Source organism: Natrix helvetica (assembly GCF_964273705.1).
Source record: "Natrix helvetica genome assembly, chromosome: Z".
Classification (NCBI taxonomy): Eukaryota; Metazoa; Chordata; class Lepidosauria; order Squamata; family Natricidae; genus Natrix; species Natrix helvetica.
Genome location: NC_138554.1, coordinates 105,786,185 through 105,807,932, shown reverse-complemented (window position 1 = coordinate 105,807,932; position 21,748 = coordinate 105,786,185). Strand labels below are relative to the sequence as shown.

Genomic DNA, 21,748 nt, shown 5'->3' with positions numbered 1-21,748 from the left:
GAATGAAATGTATGTCAGGATGACCGGAGATTCTGACAGCAATCCTGCCGTACGTCCGTACGTTCATACGTTCAAAGAATGTCCTCCCTAAAAAGGGTAAACATAAAAAAGGGGGTAACGCTTTATTTTTATCGATTTGTTTGAAAAAGGCGTTGACTGGATCTTTGCGCTATAAATGAACTTGTAAAGAGAAAACCAGGTTGTTGGAAGAAAAGCAAGTTTCGCAGCCCTTTGGCCGCCCCGAGGTTTCCTGCTGGCTCTTCCTGAACGAACTTGCTGTTCCCCGAGACAAGTCGCCTTTCAACCGATCGGAGGCGCGGTCAGTGGACTTCCCTGTTCCCAGTGGAGCGTCAAGGCAAGAGGCGGCTCTCTTGCCAAGCCAGCCCAGGTGCGCTTCCGAGCTTAGCAAGGCGTCGGTCGTCTTCTGAGCTGGAGGGCTAGTAAGAAAGTGTAAACAAGACACGCCTATCGGGACGGCTCCCCCTCCCGGGGCGCTGGAGGGCCCGGGCAGACTAAAGTTTATAAAGCGGAGAGAGTTGCTTTGCGTTTCGCAGATGAAACTGAGCATCTGAGACGTGCACCCGACTGAAGTGAGGACTTTGGTTGGTCTACTTGGTTTGACTGCTTGAAGCAACGAGATGGCACCTCCGGAGCTTTATCACAAAGAGTTTGCCCGGGCAGGCCAGAAGGTCGGGCTGCAAATCTGGCGTATAGAGAAGATGGAACTGGTGCCGGTGCCCGAACCTTTGCATGGCGATTTCTACGTCGGCGACGCCTACCTGGTGTTGCACACCTTCAAGAAGAGCAGTGCCACCTTCTACAATCTGCACTATTGGCTAGGTAGGGCGGCTGGGTCATCTGCTGGGATGGGATAATTAATGGGGCGAAAAACAAAGCTACCTAAAACCATACTAAACCTTAAATAAGCTTTCTTGAAACTAGAGCTTCCAGACGGATCAAACTACAATTGCCAACATATTCGATCAACTCTGGCGTAGTCTAGGGATGAGCAGGATAGCTCCATTGCAGAGATATAGGGCTGGAAGGAGAAGTTAAGCATGATAGTCCAACATGTATTGGAAGAGGAACTGAGTTTAATAGTATCCAACAGAACTAAAAGTACCCACTACTTGGGGAGGGGTTAATTATAGTCCAAGACATCTGAAAAGTGTTGCAGTATCAGGAACATGCTTGAGGAAAACTGACTATCTTTGATAACTGAAGTTGCTCTCAGTTAGGAGGAACCAATTTGCTGGAAAAGCAGCTATTGTTCCTAGTGGATTTAGAGGGGAAAAAAAGAAATATCTCAGCTTTTAGTTGAACAGAGCACAAAGAGCTCAAAGTGAATTTAGGAATGCATGAATAAGTCTTTCTGTAGAAAATACTCAGCTCACAAATTATTGCTCGCCAGATGTTGTATGGCTGCAACACATTTAAAGTTTGCTATCCAAGTGTTACCCAACTTCACTCAGCTTTTCCTTGCAGTATGTATAGCAAAGGTTGTTGCTACAGTTTGATTTAGTGGCATAGGCATGTATAGCAAAGTTGATTCTGGAGAACAAAAGTTACATTAAAATGTTACAAAAAGAAGGGAGTCTTGTACACTAGTTCAGCCTTTCCCAGTTTAGAATTCTCCAGATGTGTTTCAACTGTGGCTTTTATAATTCATAACAAAACTGTTGGCTGTGAGTTCTGGGAGCTGTGTTGCAACATGCCAAGTTGAGAAAGTTTGGATTAGATTGTATACGTCTGGGATAGAAATACAAGTATTTTGTACTTTGCATTAGGCACATGTACAATAATGGTGATTCTATTGATATATGAAATAAAGTCTACAAATGTATAGTGATATTCCTATAATGCAGCCAGATTTCTGGATAAGGTTACCTGGCATTGGCAAGATTTCATCTCTGCTAAAGCAGCTGCATTTGCTGCCAATTAGCTAATGATCAGATTCCACATTTTGCTTTTTCCATGTAAATCCAGTCAATTTGGGAGCAGGATATCTGATAGGTCATCTGTTCTGTTCTCAGCAGTCCAGTTGCATTAATCAAGATTATCAGTGTCAGCAGGTAAGTTATTTGTACGATCTTCTATGTAATGGCATCAGCAATGATACTGTGACCTGGAATTGGTGAGGTTTCTACTTAAGGGAGACCAGTTAGCAAGATACAGCATCTCCAGATTAAGTGGACAAGTTGGCATGAGAAAGTATTTATAAATTGCAGAGTACATCACAATTTACTTGATTTACATTATAGCTTCATTATTCAATTGAAGAAAATTTCATCATTTGCAGCAGTTTATGTGATTTGCATACTGATGCAAATTATTTAATTTGTTATAACTGGTGCAAATAATATGATTTCCATAATGACATGAGGTAAACTGCAGTGGCAATTTGCTCCAGTTAGTTGAATCAATCTCTAGAAAGTGAAGGTTTCAAGGTGTTGAACATATTTTATGCACTTTTTAAAGACTTATTGAATGTTGAATGAATGGTTCAGTGCTTTTTAATTTCACCTTTTAATTTATGCTGTTTAATTTATTGTCATTGTCAAATTATTTCAGTAACATATTCAACATTACTTTGTGATGCATTTATGTCAAATGTGTGAAATAAATAATTCAGGGTATTTTGAAAGACAAATTCCAGGAGGATGAAGTCAATTTCATATCTTATACTGTAAGAATTGCAGAAAAGAATGTCTTATCAAAATAAAGCCATTATATTTTTATAGTACCACCAGGAGCTATCTGGTGTAATAGATATCACTTTCTTTTTCTGAAACTGGATTTTCGTAGTGCTGGGCAATTATGTATAGCAATAGCATTTACACTTATATACTGCTTCACAGTACTTTCCATCCCTCCCTAAGCCCTCCCTTCTTCCCCTCTGTGTGTTTGTGTGTGTGTGTGTGTGTGTGTGTGTATGTGTACAACCCTCGCTTCTCTCTCACACACACACTTTCCAATTCATCAGACAAGAGTGTTGGTTCATCTCTGTAATTTGGATTATGCTTAGTAGAAATAATTATTTCTGGGTGAAGAAGTGATGTAAGGACAGAGGGGGAAAAATGTCAGCCCATTTCTCAGGATTTCCTTATCCAAATCAGAACATGAAAATAAACTAGAAAGGAGCTGAGAATACTGGCAAACTGAGGAATTCCACATTTTTACTATGAGGTTTTGCTATTTTAAATACAGTACAATGGTATGTAAGTATTCTCTGTAATTTGTAGCTGAGATATTTAAGCAGCTTATGACATAGCTTTTTTTTCTGGCTCAGTTTTGTGTACTTTTTATATGTTTACATGTGAAAGAAAAAAAAGTCTTCAGCTGCTTAACATGCTTCTTTTAAATATTCAGCTATAGTTACAGTGTTATGCAATATAAAAGCATGTTTCTTTATTCTTGATTTATTTAAAAAATATTCAACTTTTTCCCCAACATTCAATATCAGTGTTCTCTGCATCTGATGGAAAATGATTGGTGCTTAAATATATGAAACTATTTTGCTAATGCTTCTGAGGTAGACATCTCTTTAAATTACAGCTAGACATGCTTTAAATTAAATTTGCCTGGATAATCTTGCATTCACATGGGAGTACAAGTTTCATTACAAAAATGGTGTTCAATTCAGTAGATAGAATTCAACTTTATTTTCAAAAGAAAATAGCCTCCGAGAAAACAGAATTTGGACATTTCAGTTACAGAGATAGTCCAGACATCAAGCTAAATGAAAATTTGCAATCCTAGTTTGAAAGACAAGAGCAGAAATTTGCTACTGATAAATGATTTATCAACAAATTATTATTCCATAAAATAGACTTCAAGTGGGGGGATATGCAACTCTGTTACCATTTCAAAGGATAGATGATTTATTGTTAGTTTGGAAATGAAATCAAGCTATAATTTTAAAGCAACGTATCTGTTCCAGAATTCACTTCTTTCAGCTGTTTGTTGAATAAGTTTGTATAGCAGCCTCACAAAATAAAACAAAAATAATTATGTATTTACAATGTTGTGTCTAACCAAAGTGAACATATGACTGGTAATTTCACTAAAAATTGGTTTCTTATTGCAAACATTAATTTGCCAATTCATCTCTACCCCAAACCACCCAAACGATGCCCTCGATGTGATGTCCCGATGCCTGGAGGTTGTGCAGATCTGGATGGGGTGGAACAGCCTCAAGCTCAATCCCTCCAAGACTGAGTGGCTGTGGTTTCCGTCATCCCGATTTGTGCATCTTCTTCCATCTTTGATGATAGGGGGAGAAATTTTAGCCCCCTCAGAGAGGGCCCGCAATCTGGGAGTCCTCCTGGATAGGTGGCTTAGTTTAGAAGAACACCTGATGGCTGTGACCAGGGGGGGCTTTTACCAGGTTCGCCTGGTACGTCAGTTGAGCCCCTTCCTAGATCGGGATGCTCTATGCACAGTCACTCATGCCCTTGTCCTTTCTCACCTGGACTACTGCAACGCTCTGTACATGGGGCTGCCCTTGAAGAGCACCCAGAGGCTTCAGCTGGTCCAGAATATGGCCACAGGGGTTATCATGGGGGTACCTAGGTGCTCCCATGTTACACCCCTTTTAGGTGGCCTGCACTGGTTACCGGTTGTTTTCTGGGTGGGATTCAAGGTACTAATTATGATCGTTAAAGCACTCCATGGCTTAGGCCCAGGGTACCTACGAGACCACCTACTGCCACCAGTAGCCTCCCACCGTCCAGCGCGATCCATAGGAGGCTTCTGAGGCATGGAGCAGCGGTGAAAACCAAAGGGAGTGTGCTCCTGACGTCATGCCTTGGAGCAGTGGGGAGGAGACAAAGGAATGTCATGCATTGGCGCAGTGGGGAGGAGACAAGGAAGGTGGTTCTGGATGCCCAGCAACGAAGGGCTAATAGCCGTAAAAAACAGCTACGCAGTTACAGGAGATAATTGAATTCAGGTTGTTGTAATTAGGCTCCTCTCAAGACTGTATTTAAGGAGGGACTTTCCGCAAGCTGTTTGCAGAAATCAACATATCTACCAGAACTGGAGAAGCTATTGGGTCTTGTCCTTTTGGCAGGCTGGATTGCTGCCAAGTTCTCGTCTGTGCTGGATTGCTGCCAAGGTCTTGTCTGTGTGTTAATAAATCATCATGCAGTATCTTTGTCTCGGCGTGCTTTGGTGTATGAAGAGCACTTATCTAATTTCCTTTTAACTTTTGTGATATGTGTTTTTTAATGTACGCCGCCCTGAGTCCTTTGGGAGAAGGGCGGCCTATAAATCCAATAAATCCAATCCAATCCAGATAGTGCTCTTATCATGTGGCATGATGGTGTGAGTTGTGTCTAATTTGTAAAGTGAGGTAGTCTCTTATATTTATTCATCACTCTGTTAACATATCAAATGACCAATTTTCCATATGGTTCATTGAGGAAAGAAGACGCTTGATTTCTACAAGAGCTGTGGTGGCTCAGTGGTTAGAATGCAGTATTGCAGACTACTTCTGCTTCCTGCCAGCTGCCTGCAATTTGACCATTCGATTCTCACCAGGCTCAAGGTTGACTTAGCCTTCCATCCTTCGAGGTTGATAAAATGAGGACCCAGATTGTTGGGGGCAATATGCTGATTCTGTAAACCACTTAGGGCTGTAAAAAGCACCGTGAAGCGCTATATAAGTCTAAGTGATGTTGCTATATATTTAGGAGAAATGGAACTAGTTACAGTATTTTGGTATGATGAATAATACAAATCTTTCTGAAGGAGTTTTATCATTTTATAAAGTATTAAAAGATCGCAAAGATCATTACACTTTCCTGAAACATCCCACTTAGCTTGGATGATGTCAAAAAGGAAGGAGCAGTGGAAGTCATTGAAACAAGACCAAGCTTAGAAGAAAAGAAATTCATTGCAGATGGTGTCCTGATTCTTTAGTTTTATTAAGTGCTTTTTGGTAGTTCCCATTAAAAAAAATGAGCTTAGTTTTTTAAAAAGTGAAATTTGCTGATCCTAACCTGAAAGATGGTATTAGTGATATCTTTGCTGTGAAGACAAACCTTCAGCTTAGTTTGGATATGCAGAACTAAAACAATTTTTGGAGATGAGCAACCCCAACATAAGTAATTTTCAAAGCCAAAGTGGGGAAACTATGTAACTAAACAATAATGGAAGTACACAGATTTAATTACCTAAAAATAATGAAAGTACACAGATTTATTTAAGAAATAAATAGAAGAAAGAAAATATAAAGCATTGAGATTATAGGTAGACCTCCCTGTACGTACAAACAGTTGCTTAGTAACTCTTTAAAGTTTCAATGGACTCTCCAAAAGTTACTTACAACCTGATTTCAGACCCAGGCTCCCATGGTTATGTGATTATATTTTGGCTGCTTGGAAACCAACTCACCGTTATGGACATTTGCAGCATTCTGTGATCATATGGGCACATTTTTTGACTTTTTTTTACTGATATCCTACCAAAAAGACCCATTGGATAAAATGGATTTGCTTAATTACCATCATAAAAAAATGTTGAAAAGCTGGGTCTAATAAATGATTCCTCAACTTACAATGGTAATGATTTACGACTGTAATTCCAGCTCAATTTCAGTTGTAAGTCAAAGATTACTTTTAGATAATTGAGAATACATCTATAACTGAGGAGAAAGCAAAAAAAATTGTCATCAACTATTTCTCTAAGTAGAACCATACTACACTTTCTCATAGGTAAAGAATGTACTCAGGACGAAAGCACTGCAGCAGCCATCTTTACTGTTCAGCTGGATGATTATCTTGGAGGGAAACCTGTGCAGCACCGAGAAATCCAAGGCTACGAGTCCACACAATTCGTTGGATACTTCAAAGGAGGCATTAAATATAAGGTATAGCATGAAAATAAGAGACTTTTTCAAGAATTGTTTACATTAAAATATCAGTGTAATATTAAATGTGGAATCAAAGGAGGTCGCAACCCTCCTATCCATTTTAAATAATAGGCATAATTACTACCAAGCCTCTTTAGCTAAAGAATTATGAACTCAGTGAGAGAATTCAGTTGACGAACTCTTAGATTAGTGTACCTTCTTCAGTGTACTAGAAAGTTGTTTCATGAACTATAGTTTCCTGGCTATCAAGGATAATTGTTAATGAAGAAAATGACAGGAGTTTTTTTTCCCTCTAAGTGTTACTGATATTTTTTTTTCAGATTTAAAAATTATAGTAACATAAGGGAAAAAATAGAAAAAAAGAAAAAGCAAGAAACAAGAAAAGTCATTAAAATTGCTGTATTGTTCTCTAATTAATTTTTCAGAGAGTTTGGAAACCTAAGCAACCGGGCTGCAGAATTTTAGTGATGTCAACTGAATGATAGTGGAATTAATTAAGCCTTAAATGTTTTAAAAATGTTAAGATAATATTTTAAAAGCCCCCAAAACTAGAAAAAAATGGGAAACTGCTTCTAACATTCCCTCTCTGTTTGCATTGTAGCCCTGTTTATTATAGCTTCTTTCTGCCAAAAGTACCAAAAGAGATATCTGTCTTTGATGTGAAGTGATTCTCGTTTATCTCCCATTTCTGCAAAAGTCACTTAGATGGAGTTGTTATTGCTGATTACACCTGAATGCGGGAGAACTAAAGCAAATAAGTTTTATGGTTTGCCCTTATGTACTGGAAGCTTCAAGCATATAGTGCATGCATAGTATCCAAATTTAAGTTTTCTGGAAACGTGTTTTGTTATGATCTCTTAATACATGCTGCTAAAGCCTAGGTTCTTTGATGTGCTTGTTCTTCCAGGCAGGTGGCATTGCTTCTGGTTTTAAGCATGTAATTACAAATGACCTCAGTGCTCAGAGACTCCTACATATCAAGGGCCGGAGAGTAGTTAGAGCTACAGAAGTCCCCCTTAGCTGGCAGAATTTCAACAAAGGAGACTGCTTCATCGTAGATCTTGGAACGGTAAGTTGTCACAGATCTCATGTTTTCAAAACAAACAAGAGAAAGTCCTGCAAATATCATCTAATGCATAAGTTCAAACCAGAATGTCTTGTCTAGCCTTACTCTAATTTGAATGCTTTGCCAAATGTGTTGGTTAATAATCCCCCCTACTGAAAATCTGAAAGCACCAGGTTGAGAAAAGGTTTTCTGAAATTTATATGATTTAAGACTCAATATTAAGCATCAGATGAGGTTTGCTACTATTAATTTATAGTTATAGCTTGTACAAGTTACAAAAAGAAAATTTGCAGGAAATCCTGTTTCTTGGAAATCCTAAATTTGTCAAATAAAATCTATATTTTATTTAAGAAATCTATAATCTTATCTTTAAAAATGGGTGTATATGTATATATTTCCCTCTGTGTATGTTTTGTTTTGTTTCATTTCTCAATAGAAAATAGAAGTGCTATTGAAGAACTGAAACAATTCTATTCTCACAAGATAAGAGTCAAATTTGATATATCCTCCATTTAGTTTCCTCCCACTATATATGGTCAGGAGGTATGATTCATAGATAGGGATTATCATGGAATGTGGGCCAAGTGTCATAGACAGAATTATAAAAAAATACCATTGATACAATTTTACTGCAAAAGGAAACAGAAATTGCAGAAGTGAGATGCTCAAAAACAATGGGACGAGAATGAATTACAAATACACCTGTCCATATTGTGGGCTTGAGTAGGCCTTTTAGATCACAAGTTAAATAAGAATCTGAAATGTGAAGCAGCTGATAAAAAGATAAATTAGATATTAGGATTCATTAATATTGTAGAAGCATGGAGTCCAGGGTATGAAAAGTAATTGTTCCACTCTATTCTATCCTGATTAGAGCCCACTTTTCTATGCACCACATTCATACATTACTCTGACAAATTGGAGCACATTTCAATGATGGCTACCAAGAAACTAGGGAGTGGAAACCAAACTTTTGAGGAAATGTTAAATGAATGCATACAGTTTGTTTAATCAGTGGTAGATTATTGAAGGGAGATAAGCTATGAGTTTTCAGATAAAGAACCACATGAAGTTGTAAGTTCTTCCTCCTCAGGGTTCTTCAAATAGAAGCCACTTGGTCATTTGTCAACAATTATGTAATGCATCCTATTTTCTGCAAGAGGTTGGATGAGGTGATGCCTAAAGTCATTCCAGCTTTATGGTTTTATGATTCATGTCATTTAGAAGATTGTGGTCATTTCTCTGGCAGGTAGACAAAGAGAAGCATGGAAATGTAAAACATGGCTTTTATAGACACAAAATGTTTTCCTAGTGGCAAGAATATGGTAATACAGTTTTTATTCATAGAGATTTGGGAAGACAGAAGTTTGTTATTCATTAGAAACAGCCTGTAGTAATAAGTATGGAAATTAAATGGGCCAAGACCAAATGCCAGGCGCTGTTGGTCAGTGCTATGACAAGGAAAGAGTTTTGCTATTGAGATCTTGCTTTCTTCCCTTTCCTACTTGCTGTAGAAAAGAAGAATATCTTTATTGTCTTCCTTATTCTTTTTTTAAAAATACTAACTGGCAAACAACACATACACCAACTTTCAAGGAGCTACATGGGCCCTATATTAAAAGTTTTTGATCCAGGCTGTCATGGAAATAATGTCTCAATTTGTTAACAGTGGAAAATCCCAGTCTGAACAGGATGTTTCTCCAGAGTTCTGTGTGGGGAAAAGCAGAAGCTATTAATGGAAACCTTGAAACTAGTTCTTTTCATATAAGTGTATAGCAATGATTGTTTTACTTCTGATGTTCTAAAAAGCACTTCAGGACCTTGTCTTGCCTTCTTTTGTTTTAACTCTACTTTTACCATAGGAAAATTGAAGCAAAGACAGAAATTGCTACATAAAGGGTGATGGTATTGCCTGTATTTAAATCAATTTAACTTCAGCTAAAATTAAGTGTTAATTGAATAGAATTACATGCCAAGCAATCATTCATGTAATATATATCTAGAACAAATATTGAATATTTACTAAAACAAAATTTTGACATTAATTTTTTGTCATATGCTTTAATACCATTGAATGTATTTGTAAATTCATATTGCAGTATGATTTTAATTTTTGTTCCTGTTTTGGGATGTATTATGTGCAATAGAAATTGATGGAAATTCAAATGCTCCATGATATCAAAAATAGAATTAGTTCTGTAACTTTTTCTGAGCAAATGTACCCCAATGTTCGTAAATGAGAACATGCTATTTGCTTAACTGTTAGTACTATTTATTGCTAAATACCATCCAGTATTAACAGATTATCACATTTTCCCTTTGCTCTATTTCTGGAAATAAGAGGAAACGTTTGTAGCAATGGATCAGCCGTAGCCCCAGAGCTGTCAATTTTTGTACTTGGGTGGCTGAATCATGTAGAATGAGAATGCATCCCATTTTCTTTATATGCCTTTTTATTGGAGGTATAAGAGTTCTGAGTTCGCCTTTTAAAATCCTTGTTGTAAGTCTTCTGAGTTCAGGTAGGTGACCACTCAGTCAAGATGGGTATCTCAAAGTATTAGAGGATTGGATCTAATTTGTACTTAAAATGTGTTTGTCAGCAAGAACAGAATCAATTTCTAATATGAGATAGCTTATACTAATTTTCTATGTTTTTCATCACATTTTTTTCATTAGCTAGATGTTAATAATTGGCAGAAAGGATCCTTTGAGAATAAATTTTGGAACTTGTGATTTGGAATGTATATGCATAGAGAAAAAAACATGTGCAACAACTCTGCTTCATGTTATGAAAATAGAACCTTCCTTGTGGAAATATAGAAGCTCCTGATTATTAAGGTTAACCTACTGGATTGCATCATCTCTATTCTGGAACTACAATTCCAGAATTTTATGGCCATAAAATATGGAAAGCAAATCGGGAGGCACTAAGCTTGAAAAGACTGGCCTAGAACTTTTCAGAAGAAAAAAACCTTTCATAAATGTAATCCATATTAATATTAAAAGAACAACATATAAATTCCTGTGAAGTACAAAGGGGGTATCACAATTTTCTCAACTATGATTCTACATTCTAAGACAAAACAAAAAAGAGAGGAAATGTTTAACTTCTGCATTTGGCAGTGAAAGACAAGCACCTGGAATTCTGAAAATAATTTCAACAGTAAAATACATGTTAAGGAGGTTTGCTTGGATTGGGGGCTCATGTTCAAGTCCCTGTTGATCACAGAGCTTAGTGGATGGTGGCTGTCTCTCAGTACCCCCTCACTGATTGTACGAAGGAAAGTCCTCAAGCATCCTACATTTTTCCTACTTTACATTCATGCTTTCCTAAGTGAATTCTGTTAACTGAAATTCTGTTTGTTTTGTTGTAGCATATTTACCAGTGGTGTGGCTCTACCTGCAATAAATATGAGCGCTTGAAAGCTACTCAGGTTGCTGTGGGCATTAGAGACAATGAACGGAATGGGAGAGCACAGTTGATTGTTGTGGATGAAGGAAGTGAACCCCGTGAGCTCCTAAAGGTATCAAATTCATTTGCTTTAAAAATGTCTGTTAGTTGGGTACTTTATCTATCCTGCCTCAGGCATAGTTCCAGATCTCATGAATGATTTTTTTTTTTTTTTTTTGGTATATGTGAGACGGAATAAGCATCTTGTCAAGGATAGAAAAGAACTTTGATTAAAACTCTCATCCTGCAGTCAATATTGATTTATGTCAGAAGTATCAAAAATGCAGCCCGTAGGCAGGATGCGGCCCATGATAGACTCAGAGTTGTCCCACAGGGCTGTCCTGAAAATGGTGAGAGACAAGCCTGTGCTGCCCCGGGCCTAGCCCAACCCGGCCATACCCACCCAGTTGGCCACGATGACCATGCCATGCTCCCCCCCATGGGTAAACAAAATCCTGATACAGCCCACAATGGGATAGACATTCCTGATTTACATAGACCAGTAGTGAGCTGCAGGCTGAAGAAAGTGAAACAAACCCCAGAAAGGAATGGGTATTAAAAAGTGACCTGATGTAGTTTGAATGAGTGAATGAATGAGCAAATTGAAATGAAATTATCCTATGAGACACCAGATAATATCTCAGTAATTGGACAACCCAGTATAAAATAGGATCAGGTGTATCAGGAAATAAATGTTTTTATTCAAAATTTGCAGAGTAAATGTTTGTGTATTTATACAATAAACAGATTTTATTTCATTCTCCTTCTTCAAGGAAATGTAGAGACGTGAACAGGCTACATTCTTGAGTTACCTAGGAGAAGCAATCATATTTAGTAAGAAACCATACGGATATGACTTTGGGGCAAGCAGAGACAAGGTTTATTTGTCATAGTGTATAAGAGACAACCTTATATGATGATAGTATAGAATTCTGTTGAAAGAATCCACTGTGGAAATCTTTATACAACAATGCTATATTGCTCTTAAGGAACAGTTTGAAACCTGGGAAAGAAACAATTCAGAACTCTTACTTGAACCCCCATACTTCAATATCACACCAACAGTGGCTGAAGAGAAGGCAAAATTTGGATCCATGCATAGTGATAAAAGTATAGCTGTCTCTGTCCAGTTTGTTTCAAAGGAGACAAAGACAACTCAAATTCTGTGAGCTTTGGTTTTTTGAGAAATAGTTATGAAAATGACAGGGGATTTGGTGTCAGTAAATTCAGAAATTGAACAGAAAAACAAAAACTTGCTTGGAGGATGATTTGCTTTGTTTATAGGTAGCTGTACTTTCCATATAATATAATTTGGAATAATATAATGTAATATATGCATACACACACACACACGCACACACACACACACTTTTCCTGTACTTTCAAACTTTTTTAGGCTGTGGAATCTGTTGTTAAAAAAAAAAAGAAACCCCAGAATTCCTGATCAAGATGCAAAACTCTTATGATGGAAAATTGCCTATGATCAAGCAGACTTTTTTTAACCTTTACTCTCTCACAGAACTCCTGACTATTTATTATATTAAAATGGCAGAACTGAGTCAAAGGTAATGTATTCAATTTATTTTTTTAAAGTCCTTGAACGAATACAACATGTGATGATTATAATCTCTAAAGCACAGATTTCTCTACAGAGAAGCCAACAAGAAAGTTATGAGTTTTTGTTCCTCTTACTCAGGATTCTAATTTGCACTAGATAACTGCATGTTGAAAACTATGGGATAGATGTATCTCATTAAATCTTGGAAAGGAACACTTATTTTTTAACTAAATATACTGCCATTTTCTTCCCCCTTTCCTGCTGGCATTATTTCAAAGTATAAAATAACTTCCTTATATCTTTCACAGAATTATAAAAGTTAAACAGCACATTCCCTTTTCAACTTGCAGATAAGATGATAAATGATCCATGCAGGGTGACTTGACATTTAAAAGGCACATGTCAAACCTGCAGAGAGAGAAAGAGAGAGAAAGAAAGAGAGAGAGAAGGAATAGCGATGTAAAAAAGCACCAGATGGGATAAAGTAATCTGCATTTTCATTTCTGCCCTTTGAGTAATGAATTTGAAGTTCTCTGATTTGACTGTAGCTCTAATCCCATCTTTTAGAAGCATTAAAATATCACAAATCTGCCGTGCTGCTATGCAAACTTTTTGAGAATAGTGAAATAGTGGCTGAAAGTACTATAGTTACAGTATTACAAACAATTAGCAACTGCAGACTTTCTGCTTTTGTGTTTTCAGTGGTTATTTTATCCTTAAGACCATTGGACCATTTATCAAAGTAATTGACCATATGCTTCATGAAGCGTGCAATAGCTGTTAAAGACTGAGGGTGGTGGGTGAGCATTATTTTATTGTATCAGCGTGCATTAGATTTATTGGGAATCAGCAGTTCCCAACTTTCTGGCTTTGCGGACCGATGGGGTGGGGGGGAAGAGGGGATGGTTCACGTGAACAGTGGGCAAACGTGTACCAGTGGTGAGTTTCAATTATTTTTACTACCTATTCTGTGGGCGTGGCCTGTTTTGTGGGTGTGACTTGGTGGTCATGTGACTAGGTGGGCATGGCCAACTTGTAAAATGTGGTGAAACTCACTTAACAACGCCCTTGCTTAACAACCAAAATGTTGGCTCAGAAACTCTGGCATTTGAAGTGTGCAAGTCTTAAAGCTGTCAAGTTACAAGACCCTCGCACCCCTAACCCATTTAGAAAAAAAAACCCAGGGATGTTCAAACTTGACAGCTTTTAGACTTGTGGCCTTCAACTCCCAGAATTTCTCCTCCAGTCATGTTGGCTCAGGAACTCTGGCAGTGAAGTGTGCAAGTCTTAAAGTTGTCCAGTTACAAGACCCTTGCACCCATAACCCTTTAGAAAAAACCCTCATGGGTGTTCAAACTTGACAGCTTGAAAACCTGTGGACTTCAACTCCAATAATTCCTCCTTTCCTCACTCAGCTACTATTGCTCAGCTGCCATCCTGGGGTGCTGCCTGGCAAATGAGGTCTTGGGAGGGACCTCCAGAGAGCCCATGTTGGGAGACAGGCTGGTTTGAATGTGGGTGAGCATGTGGTTTAGTGGCCAGTGCCTCCTTCACTTGTTTAGGCAGGTGGAGAAAGAAAGGAGGCTCATGATAGCCAAGGGCGAAAGCGCTCCCGTTCACCCTTGGTGGCGGGGGTGCTTTATCACGTGCCTCCTTTCTTTCTCTTCCTGCCCGAACGAGTGAAGGAGGTACTGGCCACTAAACCACCCGCTTGCCCACATTCAAACCAGCCTGCCTCCTCTCTTCCGGCATGGGCTCTCTGGAGGGGGAGGGAATGTCCCTCCCAAGACCTCGCTTGTCCTGATGGCAGCCCAGAACAGTAGCTGAGCAATTAGTTATCTGGCGCGGTGGCGGGGCTCTTGCCATCGCTGAGAGCATCGCCACTTCTTGCCATCAGATTCACCAAAAGCCACTTCTCGCCATGCCAGATTCACTAAAAGTGGCACCAGCAGCAATGGGACATGCTTGGGGAAGGGAGAGCCAGAACTGACTACCCAGGATTGTGCTTCAGCCACTGCCTTGAAAATTTCTGTTTTGTCAGCTGGGAGGCTGGCAAAAACGTCTCCATTTCCCTGTCACTGCCAAATGGTCCATGCCCTCCCCCTACGGACTGACACTGCAGGAGGAAAGAAAAGAAGCCGATCTTGGGAGGGACTTTCCTTCCATCGCCAGAGAACCCATGCTGGGAGAGAGGAAGTGGGATGGTTTGAACGTGGGCCATTTGGGGTTGGCACCCCCTTCGCTCATTGGGGCAGGTGGAGAAAGATAGGAGGTGCGCGATAAAGCATCCCTGCCACCAAGGGCAAAGGGGAGCATCTTCGCCCTCAGCTATTGCATGCCTCCTTTCTTTCTCTGCCTGCACAAATGAGTGAAGGAGGCACTGGCCACTAAACTGCCCGTGTTTAAACCAGCCCGCATCCTCTCTCCCGGAATGAGCTCTCTGGAGGGGGAGGTCCCTCCCAAGACCTTGCTTGTCCTGGTGGCACCCTAGCGATAGCAGCTGAGCAAGGGAAGGAGGTGTGCCATAAAGCAGTCCCGTCACCGCCCCCAAGGGCGAAGGAGAACACCTTCACCCTCAGCACCTCCTTTCTTTCTCTGTCCGCCCGAACAAGCAAAGGAGGCACTGGCCACTAAACCACCCACCCGTCCGCGTTCAAACCAGGCCATGCCCTCTCTCCCCACATGGGCTCTCTGAAGGGGGAGGGAAGGTCTCTTCCAAGATCTGCTTCCTTTACCTCGCGGCACAGTTCCGGGACAGTGGGGGCATAGCCTTGACCCCTGCCTTCATGCTGCCTCCAGCCCAGCCCCGCGCAATCACCCTGCCACCCCACAGACCTGGGGACACTCCTGGATCTGCTGGATGGTCGTTCCTTTGTGTCCCATTGCTGGCTGCAGTTGGCTTTCTCCTGGCTGGGAGAGACTCTCTGGGGCAGCCCTGCCACTCTGGCCATGCACTGAGCCCCAGAGCAGTCACATGGCAGGTGCACATGGGCTGCTAACCAACCCAGGGTCCGCTCCAAAATCAGCTTCTTTGAAGAAGCCCCACACCCACTTCCTTCTCTTTGGGAAGCGGTTTGCAAAGTCCCAGTTTTGCAAGGTGCTTGTCAAAGAGAAGGAAGTATGGGCTTCTTACAACAGCTGAGTCCTCCACTCCAGCAAAGCAAGTGAGTGGGTGGGACAAGCATGGTGCAGACAGTTGGAGTGAGTAAGTGGGGGGACAGGCCAGGGGAGGGACCATTCTGGTACGGGGCCTCCAGAAACCCTGATACACAAACGGATGCCGGATTTCCACTGGTACGCACATACTGGACCAGATCAGCTGAAACCCAACTCTGATGTGCATGCAGAGCTCCAGTTGTGTGAGCAGCAGGCATGCACATGCACCGCTCACACAATGGAACTGTGTTCACACAAGCCTGCTGCTTGTGCAAATGGACCTATGCGGGTGCATGTGCTTGCCTGCTGCTCATGCAAGTTGAGCTGTATGTGCACATGCACTCCCCCACTGCTTCTGTGGTCCTGTTCTGAAAGGCTTACAGTGAAGTAGTGGGATTTGGGCCCCCCTGATTTAGACAACATGGACCTGAATCTGAAATAACAGTATTTGATCTTTGCAGTGATAAAAGTATAGAAATTACATTACTATGTTATAAAATGAAGATAGAGCATAGCAATTGAGATTGCAACATAATTTCTTCTGTTTGAGAAATGTTTGCATGTAGAAATACCCATAAAATTTCTGCATCATTTATACATAAAACTGATTTTATTTATTTTATTTCAATGTAAGCAGAGTTATCCTGTTCTTTTTTTGTTTGTATACATAGAAGTCTTTTAATTTTTTCTGCTTTACAAGTAGCAATTAAATAATGTTATTAATTAACCTGCAATTCTTTTTTGTAGTTCCAAATGGGAAGCAGATCTCTTTTACAAGTAGCTAAATTTCTAAACTTTAATTTGAAAAATATTTAAAGTAGTTTATCCTGGCTTCATTATTCCGAGTATGTCACAATTATTCCATGGATTTACCTATATTTTCTATTCACGATTTTTACATGGCAGAGTTTTTAAATGTTCCTTCAGTGACTATACATAAACTAGAATATATTTTTTTCTCATAAAATCCAAGATATTAAAAAGTGTTTTTTCTTCTGACACATCAAAGCAATTTTTTGAAAGGAAGCTTTTATTTATTTAATTTATTAAGCAATTAATTTATTCATTGACTTTCAATATACTCAATTGGTTAAAATCCATAGAACTATAACTAACAAACTGAGAATATCATTCTTTTAATAATACAGAATTCACTGGCCAGTCTGTCCAACTTTATGATTACAGAGTGACTGGCACGGTGGGAATTCCTACTGTGGGAATTATTTGGTTAACTTGAGTGCTTTTAACATGAGGACAATTGAAGTAATCTATAGCAAACATGTTTTTCTTTATTTCTTTCTCACATCTGTCATGACGTTCTGCTCATGCTTTTCTGAAAAACAAACTTTAAAAAATTGTTTGAACAGGACCAGGATTGGCTCCCATTGCTTAAACTAAAAAAAAACACGCTTAATTCAAATGCAAACAAATAATTTTTAAATGCCATTTAGGAGCGTTAGATTTGGTTGGCAAATCTCCTGTGTATCATTGCCTTTAAAATAATTGATTTAGGGATTAATCACATATGCTTTGTAGAGATATATGAATAGGATCTCCCATAATTTGTTTTCCCATTACATATGTTATTGTTCTAAGTGTAAATTGATAGTTAACTAGAAAAGGGTGTTAGCCAGATGAAGCAACAAATAAATAGTATAAAAGGTGTAAGATAAATCTTTAAAAATCCTCCATTTGGATTTAAACACAAATGATTATTCTGATCAGAAATCTTTCTTTTAGTAATCACAAACTTAGAACAATTAACCATGGGCCCATGGCTGCGTTCACTTCACCGTGCCCCACCCAACACAGCTGACACATTGTGGGTGTTTATCCTCAGCTGGCCCCCCATTGGTGCTTTCCCCCCACCATTGGTCACCTGTCATTTTTCTGCCACCCCGTCATTCCAGGTGATTCACAGAAGAACACTTGTTCCCAGCCAATAACGTGTGGGACAAATAGCCACACATCTGGGTGCTGGGCTCCACTCCACAGCTTCTGCTTCCACTGCCTGTTGTGTCCTCCCTGATCCTGCTCTGCATTCAGCTTCCCTTGGATGCGCTAGTGTTGCAAGGTGGATATGGGTGCAGAGCGGGGTGAGGCAGGAACAATAGGTAATGGCAGCTGCTGCCTCCTGAAAGGCTGGGAAGGAGAAGGCCGTGCCCCTGACTGCTCTCCCATCAAGTGAACTGCCTGGAGAGCCACCAACCTGGCATAGGCAATCTTGAGGGGCCAGGGCAGCTTCAAGCTTTGAAACCGTGGCTTTGCTTATCGACCTAGAGCCAATTTGTTGAACTGATGGGATTTGAGGTCCCTGCGCCAATGCTTGGACAGGTGCTTCCCAGGGCAGGATGACCAGTCACCAGAGCCATTTGTAAGTATAGCTTGTGCAACTCCCTCTGGATCACTTGCAGCACTGTATTTTTTTATTAAAATTTTTAAATAAGTTTTACAATTATTTTCCCCCTTTCCCGCCCTCTTCCCCCAAACCTACCCCTCTTCCCTCCCTCCCTCCCTCCCTCCCTCCCTCCCCCCAACCTCCCAGAGCAGAATACAGGGTATAAACATTTAACAACCATATGCTAACATAAGCTAACTAATTTTAACATGCTACCATTCTTGTGCTTTAACTCCCCCTTTATTAAACTAACTTTAAATAAATTGTAGCATTCCTTATGCCTTCATTCATAAGCTAACTGAATTTTTTTAGTCCGGTATTTGTTTTGAATATAGTCAATCCATCTTCTCCAGTCCAGCTTATACTTCTCATATGAGTGGTCCTTCAGATATGCTGAAATTTTGGCCATCTCTGCTAAGTTTACTACTTTTAACATCCATTCTTGGATAGTGGGCAACTCTTCCTTCTTCCAATACTGCGCCACCAACAATCTTTCAGAGTCTATTTCTATCAATACATTATACAACCTTTTTATATGCATTTGACCCTGGTCCCTACTTTGTTTTACCAAATTATCCTCATTTTGGATAATACCAGTTTTCTGGTCTTTTTTCCATCTAGCCTGTAACTGTCCATACTGAAACCAGGTTTGAGTTATCCTTTCCTCTCTTAGTACATTCAAATATTTTAACTGTGGTACACCTCTATCCATACTAAGAAGTTCTGAGAATGTAATTACATCTTGTTTTTGTTCTATACTTATGTTCTCTATAGAGTGTCTGGGCACCCCTCCCTCCATAGGTATCATTTAACCTATATTGATATTTTTTCCAGACACTCAATCACGCTGAAGCTTTCTAAGAGCTGCCTGAAAATCTTGCTGAGATTTCACCTTCAGTCTAGCTCCTCCCACAGCTTCTGTGTTCATATTTATATTTTCTTGGACTATCATCTGGGCTTGTTGAGACTTTAATTCTTGTTCTTTACGTTTAGTGGCCACCCGGGTTTGTCTTTGTTCCATAATTTCTTCTGTTTCTTGCAGTAAACTCACAACCCCAGTTTGTGCCTGACTATCTTGCTGCCTGGGGTCCTCTGTCTCTTTTCTTTCTTTGGGACCTGGAGATGGAAGGCATCCTGCCTTTAATACTATACTATAAAAATCTTTTGCCTTCCAGACAGTTGAGACAATGTCTTTCTCCCAGGTAATTCACCACCAATCCGGCTGGGGTCTCCCATCTGTATTGAATCTGGCGATTTCTAAGTTCATCCACTAGAAATGCATAGTCCTTTCTAAATCTCAACATTTTTGGGGGGATTTCCTTCAATACTATCACATCTTGACCTGCCACTTGTAGTTTATTTTTATAGGTTGCTTGCAATATTTCATTCCTAATTTTCCTGGTGACAAAATAGATTACAATATCTCTTGGCAGTCGTCTTTGTCTGGCAATCCATGAATTAACACGGTAAATTTTGTCAATTTGCCAGGCATATTTGGCCTTTGGTTCCCCAGTTAATTGAGCGAAAGTGGCTGCAAAAATCTCTCTTAAATTTTCTTGGTTATGTTCTTTCAAACCCATTATCCTCAGGGCAAATTCCATTGTTCTATATTGTATCATTGTAAGCTCCACCTCCGACTTATCAATTTTACTTTGTGCCTCCATAAGTTTATTGTCTAACTTTATATTAGACTCATTAATTTCTTCCACCTTCTCATCGAGAGATGTTACGTAACCAAATAAGCCATTTCAAAGTATTCAAATCAAGCTTTTTAACAACCAATTTATTCAGTCCAGAAAATCCACCTATTCTCTCAAGTCTTCCAACAACACTAACAAGCACTTAACAAGTGCTATTCTGCTTTCTGCTTCACTTTCGCTTTCACCACACCCTTTATTATTCCGGCGCCATTTTTTAAAGTTCCCTTTAGGTTTACAGAAGGAGATATAATCTACGGAGTTAAGGCTTATTTATTTATTTATTATTTATTTATTTATTTATTATTCGTATTTATAGACCGCCCCTTCTCCCGAAAGGGACTCGGGGCGGTGTACAGTCACTAAAATGCGTTATAAAATACATACATAAAACAATTAAATAATTAAATACGTAGGTGGAGGAGGTTGCAAGACTGTATATAGAATAATAAATATAGTACATTAAAAGCTCATTAAAACCCCAAACCCAATTAAAATGAATAAATCCCCGGGAGGTAAAACTAAGAAAGTGCCAGGCCAGCTGATTGAAATAGGTGAGTCTTTAACTTTTGCCGGAAGGAACGGAGGTCGGTGGTAGTTCGAATGTCTGGGGGGAGGTCATTCCAGAGGGTTGGGCCCATCACAGAGAAGGATCTACTCCTAGGTGTCGCCCGCTGGCATTGCCTAGCAGACGGCACCAGGAGGAGCCCCTCTCTGTGTGAGCGAATAGGTCGCAGGGACGTGTGTGGTAGGATGCGATCCTGCAGATACCTAGGTCCTATGCCATGGAGCGCTTTAAAGATGGTAATCAATACCTTGAAACGCACCCGAAAGGCCACAGGCAGCCAGTGCAGCTCGCACAGGAGAGGTGTTACGTGGGTTATGTTGATCTCCTGATTTGTTCTGCCTGTGTCTTGTTCAAATGTAGATTAAATGTTAGAACAGCAGAAGTGGTCGCTGCCTTTTGTTTTTGCAAAGGCAGAAGCATCCCGAGATGAAGAGATTGTCGGGCTTCCTGGGGAGTTCACACCCTTCATACCACAGAATTACTTCTGGGGCCGCTGGGGAACTTTACCCTATGCCAGACTGCTCACGTCCCCCTCTTTTCCCGAGGTTTTTTTCCCCAAACCGCTAAACAGCTGATTTATGCTGTCCTAGCAGCTTGTTACTCAAACACGGGGCTGGCATTCCCGAAGGCGGCACCACCGGAAGTGGACTTGCAGCACTGTTGAGTGTTCCCTTCCTTGAGATTTAGATGGACAGAATAGGACATGGGAGCAAATGGGGGGGGGTCTCTGCTAGGGTCTCAAAGCTTGAACTTCACTGGCCCAGGAGCCAACCACAATGTCATCCACCCTGTCTCGTCCAGGTTGCCTGTACCAGGTTGAGGTGGCTCACATGGGCCTGAGGGCTGGTTGGGGGTCTTCTATTTTCCAGCTTTTCAGATGGTGGCAGTGGCTGCCGCCCATTGCATCCTGCCTGGCCTCACTCTGCACTCAGCTCTTCTTCAGAATGCCAGTGTGTCCCAAATATTAAGCTAAATATTAA

At 40.1% G+C, this 21,748-nt stretch overlaps 1 protein-coding gene across 1 annotated transcript in view; it reads left to right on the top strand.

The window, feature by feature from the left end:
• Positions 1-425: 425 nt before the first annotated feature.
• Positions 426-21,748, top strand: part of SCIN (scinderin) — a 58,042-nt gene continuing 36,719 nt past the window's right edge. Inside the window, exons 1-4 of the mRNA XM_081971309.1 lie at positions 426-840; positions 6,717-6,871; positions 7,782-7,943; positions 11,315-11,464. Of these exons, the coding sequence (XP_081827435.1) occupies positions 639-840; positions 6,717-6,871; positions 7,782-7,943; positions 11,315-11,464 (669 nt within the window). The 5' untranslated portion in view covers positions 426-638. The remainder of the gene's footprint in view (positions 841-6,716; positions 6,872-7,781; positions 7,944-11,314; positions 11,465-21,748) is intronic.